Here is a 10,932-nt window from a genome sequence, read left to right on the forward strand (position 1 = left end):
TAAGAAGATATGGTGGGCATAGAGGAAGTCAATTAAATGCAAAACCTAACAAAAAAGTGAAAAAAGAAAGAGGAGTCCTTATCTCTTCTACCCAACACCATTTCATTAATTTAAAAAACATGAATGGTCCTTATCTATGATAACACATATGCAGTGTCCATAATTCATGCTCATAGCAAGCAAGAGAGGAAGATTGTGGGGTCTCCTTGGCCCCTTCCAACATAGATATATATGAATGTACCTTTTAAAAAGCAACAGAAACACCATCTCAGCTTGGAAAATTCAAGCCTATGGAGGACCCAGTTTTATCTTATGCTTCATTTTAAAGATGATGACCAATCAGACAGGTCCATCCAATTAAATGAGAGGGCGTGTCAGTATTCTATTGCCTAGATTGTTCAAAATTGTCACAGAATTTTGCTTTTCTTTGACATTTTATTCTTTGAAACAATCATATTTTGACATCTATCCAAGTTCAACTGAGTTAGAGTCCATCTGATCATTGCAGCCTTAATACAAAATAGATACGGTTAATGTGTGTCTTAAGGGGCTCCTCTCTTTTAATATACTAGTCCTACTTTTAAAGGGGTCTTGCTTGGAGGTATTGTCAGTGAGGACCCTTCATGCTTAAACAATCTTCACTGTCTTCTGTCACCCCAAAATTATACAAACAGAGATTTCTACTCATGCCAAAACAGAAAAAGGCAAACCCAGAAACATTAAAGTACCAAATAAATTAAAAATTACTACTAATTACTTGCCTCTTTCATCATGTGCTATTTTATTATTATTATTATTATTATTATTATTGTACCTAATCTACAAGACAATGTCTTATATGCATTATGCATTATGGTAAAACTTACCGAGATGCATCATACATGCCATCTTTTTTAGGTATTAGTCTTTTTCTTAGTACCCAAAAGCAGAAAGTAGGAAAAAAAAAAGAAAAAAAAAAAAAAGCAAGTAGTGGTTGATACTTATTAAACATCTATTGGTGTTCATGGAGAACAACTGTAATACATGGAACTTAAGAAGGAAGTCTAGCTTGGTAACCCTTTTATTTCAGAGATTACTATTTGTCCAAATAAACCTAACATTTATTAAACAACATCAAAAAGCTCAAAGAGCCTTTTATTTCAAAGATTACTATTTGCCCAAATAACCTAACATTAATTAAACAACATAAACAAGCTCAAAGTGACGCGTGTTTATTCAAATGACGTTTGGTTTCTTTGCCCCTTGTACTAAGAAATGAGATGGCTTCAACATAAAACAGAGAGAAGATTTGATTTTCAAAGAGCAAATCAATGTATGAGAGAGTGTCAATTCAATTCAACCCAGACCACGTACGTATCATAGAATTTTGGCACTGACGACCAAAAAGTTTTCACCGTACTAGGCCACAGCTTGGGTAGTATCATTCATCTCATATCATGGTATTTTGGCGATAAAATAGGTAGTACACGACTCATGCCTTGGCTAATAATGGATGGTGATGATTCTAACGTGCGCTGAGAATGCGGGCACATGATTAGTTGATTACTAGCGTGTATATCGGAGCCTCGAAAAAGCCTCTCTCCGCAAAGTGCTAAACTAATACATAAACTAAAAGCCTCTCTCTCTCTCTCATGCCGACTCTCCCCTTTTCCTCTCTCAAGTCTTGCATGAGAACCTCCCTCTCCTCCTCCGCCTCTGCCTACTCCTCCACCTCCGCCCCTTGAAGCCATCATTCTCTAAGGCCATCATGTAGCTCTCTCAAAATTTTTAGAGAAGGTTTTGATGCTCAATTCCTACTATGCTTTCTACCAAATTTATGTGTGCATTCTGTTCTTTTGTTTTTTTAATATATTATGGGTTGTGTTTTGATTTTTTTTTTAATATGAGTTTTTGTGATTTGAAATGGGATAGTTGACAGAAAGATAGTGAAATTGTTTGTTTTGTTTTGTTTTCCTTATTTATAATTTTGGGAATATTTGGGTATTTTAATGATTTAGATGTGATTTTTGTGTTAAATCTATCGTGTTTGGCTCTTGAGAAAATTGAGAAATAACCAAACTAACCGCATCGAATCGGCATAGTGCACCGCACCTTATGTAGGCCGGTTTCCACCCTTCCATAGTTTAGGTGCAGTCAGACATGCAAGGAAACTGCCCTTGCAGGTGCGGTGCAAAATAGCCCCTAAAAACCGACCGCATTGCATCGTGTAAAACCCTATATAAAATCATTAACTTTTGCATTATTTTAATTTTCAGATTATAAAATTGATTAAACAAATGATAAATTTGGAAAAAAAAAACAAAAAAAAAAACAAAAATTCGCCGCTATCTGTTAGTATTTTGAAGCTTGGCTTTACACCATTATCCACTTGGAACCTAGTGGTGCCATTTTCTATGGGATGCATGAAGTCGCATCATTATTGGTGATGATAGACTACTTTATCGAATGCCTCTCCTCTCACCGCCACACTCTGCTGCATGATCTTTAGACCTAAACTATGTTCTCTAACTTTTGCTACCAATAAGATCATGATTTAAAATAAATAAATAAAAAGACAGATAAATAATCTTTACCATCTGTAATTGTATATACGTAGGGGGTGTCTTACTGTATGTAGTGTGGATCCTTAAACTATACATTTAGTTGTTGCAAGAGATACATTCTCTCCTCATTTTTTATTTATTTAAAATTCTCTTTTCTTTTTTGTTTATTAATAACTTAATTATCCAATTGTTACAATAAGAGGAGTGATTCAAACACTAATTCTCCTCATAAAAAAAACGTGTCACTAAGTTACAAAATTCATGATTTTTTCTCACTCACTTATGATAAGACCATACATAATCGACCAACTAAATAAAGCCCAAAATTGTTGAACAATATCTAAAATTGAGTGTTTTATTAGGCAACTCTTGATGACTTGAATGCTATACATAAAAACAATGAATGAAATCTTATTAATTTTCTTTTCATTTCTTTTGCCAAATTTTGATATTTTCATGGAGTAAGATTTAGGTTTAAATGAACTATGGTCATTTTTTTGGATAAGTTAATGAACTATGGGCCTATAGGCATAGCCCGTGGGTGACTAAGATAATTACATCATTAAAAAAACAAAACAAAAAATATTGGTGACTTAGACAAATAAAAAAAAAAGTAAGAAAATTTAAAATTTGAAACAAAGGATTGACGTGGAGATAGTTTTAGTTTATCACAATGATTTTGATTTTTGAACCGAAAATATTTTGGCTACCAAGTCTTACCTAATATACCACCTAAGTCAAATCGAAATAGTAAAAATTCTTAATTTTTGTCTTTTTAACTGTACTTTTTTATCTCAAAAAATAAAAATCTGCATATTTTTTCACCCACCCAAAAAGTATGCACCTAGTTTCATTGAACTAGCTCTGTGATTCAATGATTGTCCCCAAATATTTTTTTGAAAGTGTTATGGATTCTATCTTTAAGGAGATGAATAAGTAATAGCATGGTTTATACTTTATATAACGTACAAGAAGTTCTGAATGAAGACAATAGTCTAGACCTGTTTGCCATGTTTTTTTGGGCAATCTAGAATAGGCGAATTCAAATTCGTACCAATCAACCCTCTTGCCCATTATAACCAGCTTGCCCAAGTCTATAGAGATCGCTATCATCAATTCCAAAGTCTCAAGGGAGCCCATACACCGGTTCTACCGCGCCCTCGAGCAACTTGGAAATTTCTAAGGGTGGTAATTTGTGTTTATGTGTCAGGTTCATGTTGTGTCAACTTATGAGTATCTGATTATATAGGTCAACACTAACCCGACATGTTTATTAAATGAGTCAAGATTTTTCAACCCTAATATGACTCATTTGTTAAACGGGTTAGTCGCGTCGACCTGTTTATCAGATTTTATCAAAATGAAAAAGAAAATATGAAAAAGCAAATAAATAAATATTTTTAATCTAAAATTCAAAACTAACAAGTAACTCCATCACAAATAATATTTTCAAAACTAAAGTATATCCCAATATTACAGATAATCAATCACAATATGTTAAAGAAATAAACCACAACAATTAATAAATTTATATACCTATAGTTTGAAGGGTATATTGATAAAATTTCATTTAATTAAACGAGTCAGACAGGTCAAACGGTTTCTATGTGTTGAACATTAACCCAACCTGTTTATTAAACGGGTCAGTCTTATCAACCTGAAGATGACACGAACCTATTAAGTCTCAACCCATAACTTGCTAATTTCGTATCGTTTCGTGTTGGATTCGCGAGATATGTCCAATTTTTATGTAACTATTTTTGAAGCTGAAGGTTGCGCTAGAATATGAGTGGTAATTAGAGATGAGAACGGTTTGGTGATTGCATCCATGTCCTAAAACTTACCCCTATCACACTCGGTGGCTAAAGTGGAAGCTATAGCGGTAGTCCGAGCCCTTGAATTCTCTTTGGAAGTTGGAGTGGATAAAGTTGTGCTAGAGGGAGGCTCTGAGCTGATCATTAAGATAATTGAATCTACAGAAGAATCTTTTTGCTTCATTTGGTAATTTATTCGAAAATGCAAAATATATGTTAGCAACTTTCCAAGTGTATGAGATAAGTTGTTTGAGATTTTCTCATGCATACCCAACACCAAAGCAATAATGTAGCTCATAATCTTGCAAAACATGCTAAAAGTATCATAGATCTAATAGTTTGAATGGAAGATGTTCTTCAACAATTCCAAAAAATGAGAGAACAATTTTCATTGTATTCCTAGTCCCAACACCCAACATCTCAGCCGTATGGTGTACACACACTGTTCAACGGATCCATGGCGGCATACCCACTTAAAAATGCTCCAACCCACAGCTTACCAAAAGATTCGAGAAGTTAAATTATCATCTCACGAGTTACGAGATATAAACACCTCCCAAAGCAATCAAAGTTATCAAACCCCTCTGTTTAAGGCAATGATTAGTTAAAAAGATCCAAATGCACCACCGTACGACACCAAAACACTAATCAGAAAATTCAAAAAAGAAAAGAAAAGAAAAAAAAGCCAGCTTTCAAGTCTTTGACCTAACATACACTACTAAATTACTAATTACTAAACATTTTCTCACTCACACAGTCTCTCTATCAAAATCTGCTTTATTTTTAAGCTCTTTCTTTTTCCTTTTTTCTTTTTTTGTTTTACATATTGCAAACCTCTCTTTGAATCCAAGTTTCATCCACTTCTTGGTTCTTTCAAATTCAATTTTCCTACAATTTGTTTCCCACTCACTCAGTGATTTGCTTTCATGGGTTGTTACCAAATCTTGGATTTAAAACTCCCTACTATTGCTGCTTGAATTTTGTCTCTGTCTCTCTCTTTTAGTATAGCTTTTCTTTTTTTGAGTTCTCTACACCTAAACACATTCCATAAGTACATTACAGTATTAAAGACTTGAACTTTATGTAGGTTCTATTCTCTCATAAAACCCATATCTCCAACCAAGTGGGTTTTCTTTTTCCTCCTTGTTTCTTGTTTTAGTGTTGGTTTCATGACTTTTTTTGGGTTCTTGGTTTTATGAGGAAAACTACAGACAACAATGAGATCATATACTTCAATTCTGCTTCTATGTCTGATATCTGGGCTTCTTTTTGTGACCTGTGATCCCTTTCCATCATATGAAGGTATGTGCTCTTTTTTTTTTTAGTAACTTTTCTTTCTCAGATCTAGATGTTTTGTTAAGATCCATTTGGTTGCTGAGAAAATGTGGGAAAGATGTGAAACCCGAGTTGCCAATGTATGTTGTGAATTTCATTCAGAGTAAGACTTAGCTATAAATATGACAATTAGGCCAAATTTTGAGTTTCAAAGCTGTGTACTTATTTTATTTTCTCTTTGTCTGCTATTTTCTTACACCAAATGTGGATTAGTTTTCTTGAAGTAGTGTTGGCTTACTGTTGTTAAGTAAACCTTGGATTTTATTTTATTTTTGGTTTTGAGATGTGTACCATATTTGCTTTTTTTGAAGACGACAAAAGTACTGCATTCATGTACTTAATTGCTACTTCAAAGAAGGTTCTCTTACTGGAAACTCTGTGTTTTGCACAGTTGAGGCCCTTACAACCTTTAAGGAAGGTATATATGAAGACCCACTACTGGTTTTGTCCAACTGGAATGCCCTAGATCCAGATCCTTGTGAATGGTCTGGCATTTCGTGTAATGGTGATCGAGACCATGTTATAAAGCTGTAAGATTTCATATCTACCTATCTTAGTATAAATTGTAGAGTAGTGTTATTTGCAATTAAATGCAGCTGATTACGCTAATACATGCTTCCTTTACTTGATGGAATTCTGAGCTGCAGAAACATTTCTGGGTCATCCTTAAGGGGATATCTTGCACAAGAATTGGGGCAACTTGCCTACTTGCAAGAATTGTATGCTCTTGCTTTTCTTTTTTATTTATTCCCTACACCTGAAGTTTTTCTTTTCTTTTCTTTTCTTTTAATTTATTGAGAATATGATGGTTAAAACTTTATTTCATGGATTGATGGTTTGTAGGATGTTGCATGGGAACAATCTGATTGGGATAATACCTAAAGAAATTGGCATGTTGACATTCCTCAAGATTTTGGATTTGGGGATGAATCAACTTTCGGGTCCGATTCCTCCAGAGATTGGAAATTTGACAAATCTAGTGAAAATGTAAAAAGAATTGGGTTGGTGATCTGTTTAAAGTTAGGCTGTGTTGGGTTCTCAGAATTAATTAACTTTTGTTGTTGCAGAAATCTTCAGTCAAATGGATTGACTGGTTTAATACCTCCTGAGCTTAGCAATTTGAAGAGTCTCCTAGAACTTCGGCTGGACAGGAATAGGCTTCAAGGAAGTGTTCCTGCTGCTAGCAATCCAGATTTCTCATCTGATATACGTGGAAAGTAAGTGGAAGATTCTTCAAGTGGAAATGATTGATTAAGTTCTTGTGATGCTCCCTTTAGTGTGCAATTCTGGTTGCAGATGTGTGTGTGTATGAAGATGGGTACAATATAAATCTTAATATCCCAATAAGAAGAATTGATCAACTGATGCTAAAAAGTATGCATTGCATAATCTGCTTTCCTTGCAAATTTATTGAGTTTCAGTATATGCATATATAATATAGATAGCTCATACACAAGCAGTATGGTGTCATCAAATACATCTACATCTTCTTCTTTTTTTGACAAATTTCACCTGTTAGAGAGGATTTTAAAAAGATTCTTTCTTCTTATCATTCTTGTATAATTAATTTCATCTTTGCTTTGGCAATGGATATGGTAAAAATGCTCATCTGTCCTATGAATGTTAATATGGAAAATTATTTAACTCTTAGCGTCTAGTATTAAGATAAGTCATCTTGGCTTTGACAATGGATATGGTAAACTGCACATATGTCCTTTGTGAATATGAAAATTTATGTAACTTTTAGCGTCTAAGTCATCACGAGTAATGTTCGGGGGCCTCATTCAAATTTGGTGTATAGTGACATTAATTTTAAGATATTGGGTGGCTTACTAAAATGGAAATGTCATGTTACTTAAACCTGCTTAAGGTTTTGATATTTTTAAAGTGTATCTCTTCAATTCTGCTTCAGGTATACCTCAAGTGCAAACATAACTGGCTTCTGTCGCAGTTCTCAATTACAAGTTGCAGATTTCTCATACAACTTCTTGGTTGGGAGCATACCTAAGTGCTTGGAGCGTCTTCCAAGGTTCCTTTTTCTGAGCTTTTCTCATGCTTGCTACTTTTTGCTTAAGTCTTCTTTTACTTGACATTTTCCATACAGGTCAAGCTTTCAAGGGAACTGCCTGCAAAACAAAGATCCCAAACAACGTTTAACTGTGCAATGCGGTATGTAAGTTTTCCCTTGTGCAATGCTGTTTATTGGTACACATATACATATAAGTTTCGGTAAATAGTAAATGCAAAATGAAGAACAAACCCTTGAACATTTAAACTTGATGACAATATAATATGCTCTATTCTAAGTTCTAAGCGAACTAGCTTAATCAATTTTTCAAGAACATCCTAATTTGCAATTCAATGTCAAGCTGGTGATGCAGTTTGCTGATCTCAGTTTCTGCACTGGAACTGAATTCATTCTCACAATTTTATAAGCCTTGTGGCCTATAAAAATTCATTTCTAACTATTGTAGTTAATAGTGACAGTTTTTCTTTTGTAGGTGGTGCTCCACCTTCCAAAAGCCATCCAGGAGCCAACTCAAACCACCGGCCAACTGATAACATACCTAAGCATCAGAGGGCATCAAAACCTACCTGGCTTTTGGCTCTGGAAATAGCAACAGGAACCATGGTCGGTTCTCTCTTTCTGGTTGGTATTATCACTGCTCTTCAGAAGTGCAATGGCAAATCTTCTATCATAATGCCCTGGAAGAAATCAGCAAGTGGAAAGGACCATATGACTGTATACATAGGTTGGGTTCCTTAGCTCATGCTACCTCTGCCTAAATGCATTTGAAGTTCAGAAGACTAGAAGCGTATTGAAAAAAAAATCTATTGGTTAATTTGGTGGGTTTTCTTTCAGATTCTGAAATATTGAAAGATGTTGTAAGATACGGCAGACAGGATCTAGAAGTAGCCTGTGAAGACTTCAGCAACATTATTGGCTCCTCACCAGACAGTGTGGTCTACAAAGGTACAATGAAAAGTGGGCCTGAGATAGCTGTGATATCCCTCTGCATCAAAGAAGAGCATTGGACAGGCTATCTTGAGCTTTATTTTCAGAGAGAGGTAACCACTATTATTACTGCAAAAAACTGTAGCCTAAAGCATTTAACGAAACATACAATCACAGAATGTAAGATTTGGCAATTCAACCATGTTCAAAAAAACTATTTGACTTGAAATGCCATTCAGGTGGCAGATTTGGCAAGACTAAATCACGAGAATACAGGAAAATTACTGGGATATTGTAAAGAGAGCACTCCCTTTACAAGGATGCTTGTTTTTGAATATGCATCAAATGGAACACTGTATGAGTACCTACATTGTAAGTCAAATTTCGTAATTGCGATGTTTGTCTACTTTAACCTGCTTCACTGGAAATTTATTCTTTTACGTGCTTCACCAACTCAAACCCTGAGCATTTATCTTCTATTGCAGATGGAGAAGGATGCCAATTTTCTTGGACTAGGCGTATGAAAATTATTATTGGCATTGCCCGTGGACTCAAGTATCTTCACACAGAACTTGAGCCACCATTTACCATATCAGAGTTGAATTCTAGTGCCATTTATCTTACAGAAGATTTTTCCCCCAAGGCATGTCCCAAGCTCTTTTTTTTAATTTATTTATTTATTTATCGTGACATAATGAATATCTATTTCCTCTTCTTAATCCAATGGTAAATCAGTGAACTATCTTTCTTTTTGTCAGAATAATAATTCTTGTCACTGTTTATCCATTTTTTATATAGTGTGGTTTTTACTTATCAAAAAAAATATAGTATGGTTTTTAATACAAGTAAAAATGTTTTGATAAAACTCCAAAACCCTCTTCATAAGTCCTTTTTTACTGGCTATTCCTCATAAAATTATGAAGTACATTCGTTTTCGCTTCAACTGCAGCTGGTTGATTTTGAAAGTTGGAAGACAATTCTTGCAAGGTCAGAAAAGAATTCAGGTGCTATCGGCAATCAAGGTGCTATCTGTGTTCTTCCAAATTCTCTGGAGGCACGCCATCTGGATGTCCAAGGCAATGTGTATGCTTTCGGTGTACTTATGCTGGAAATAATCAGTGGAAGACCTCCATATTGTAGGGAGAAAGGGTGCTTGGTAGATTGGGTAAGAAACTCTCTAAATTATGAAAATGTATGACTATGACAAGCTTCTTTTAAATTAAAATGTGATCTTAAAGGGATGGTTAAAAAGTATATAATATTTTAAGGTAGTTAATGCACCAAAACTTCTCTTGCTACAGGCTAAGGAATATCTCGACCTGCCAGAAATTATGTCTTATGTGGTGGACCCAGAGTTGAAGCATTTCAGATTTGAAGACCTCAAAGTTGTGTGTGAGGTAGTTAATCTCTGCATTAATCCTGACTCCAGCAAGCAGTTGTCCATGAAGGAACTGTGTACCATGTTAGAGAGTGGAATTGACACATCAATATCGGTCGACTTTAAGTCATCTTCTTTGGCATGGGCTGAACTTGCTCTTTCTTCATAAATAAGTTGAAGCTAACACACTGTAAAGCAGGAGTATACAGTAGTACATTTTTCTTTCTTTTTCTCCCACCTCAATTTTATGTGTTCCTTGTAAATGCTTCCATGCGAGAGGAAAAGTAAAGCTTCAGGCATGACAAAGTCTCTTTGTATACGAGTAGTTAACTAGTAAAGTTCTGAGATTAATTGAATCACAATCTTCTTAGAAATTGTTCTTTGGGTGAAAATCAGAAATGAATTTATTTTACATGATGGAACATTGACTTTTGAGTTATTTTTGATGTGGTGAGCTGTTTATAAAGAAAGCTGTCAGCAAGTACTTATCCATTTGACCAGCACTCACCCTTCCCCACTTCCTCAAAGAATAAAAAAAACTACATACTATACGTCTATGCCCCTCCTGTTTTCTTGAGCATCAAAGCATTAGATATAATCACAATCAAAGTGCTTTGAAGTTGTGTCTGATTAATGTTTATCAATTCTGTCTTTGCCAATTGGTTTCCTTGTATCATCTATCAACAACATTGTGGCCTCAAGTTCAGGGCTCTTATAGAACAAATTCTAGGGTTCTGTAAGTAGTTAAAGGAATTTTTGAATTTGAAGAGTTCTTACACAATCAAAAGATCCAGCACTGCTTACTACTTAAATTTAGAAGGATACTACCATCTTGAAAGATAATTTCAAAACGAAGGATAGGTTTTACAAATAATAATTCACAGGGGACAATCCAAGTTGGATTTG

At 34.7% G+C, this 10,932-nt stretch overlaps 1 protein-coding gene across 1 annotated transcript; it reads left to right on the forward strand.

Moving 5' to 3' along the window:
- Positions 1–5,105: 5,105 nt before the first annotated feature.
- LOC142611656 (putative LRR receptor-like serine/threonine-protein kinase At1g63430) lies at positions 5,106–10,465 on the forward strand. Its single transcript, XM_075783754.1, has 13 exons — positions 5,106–5,659; positions 6,084–6,222; positions 6,340–6,411; positions 6,536–6,679; positions 6,760–6,909; positions 7,605–7,721; positions 7,797–7,861; positions 8,194–8,445; positions 8,556–8,761; positions 8,888–9,020; positions 9,134–9,291; positions 9,598–9,813; positions 9,950–10,465. Exons 1-13 carry the CDS (start codon positions 5,575–5,577, stop codon positions 10,193–10,195), a joined length of 1,983 nt encoding a protein of 660 aa, XP_075639869.1. The 5' UTR covers positions 5,106–5,574; the 3' UTR covers positions 10,196–10,465.
- Positions 10,466–10,932: the final 467 nt, after the last annotated feature.

Source organism: Castanea sativa, chromosome 10 (genome assembly GCF_040712315.1).
Source record: "Castanea sativa cultivar Marrone di Chiusa Pesio chromosome 10, ASM4071231v1".
In the NCBI taxonomy this organism is placed as follows: domain Eukaryota; kingdom Viridiplantae; phylum Streptophyta; class Magnoliopsida; order Fagales; family Fagaceae; genus Castanea; species Castanea sativa.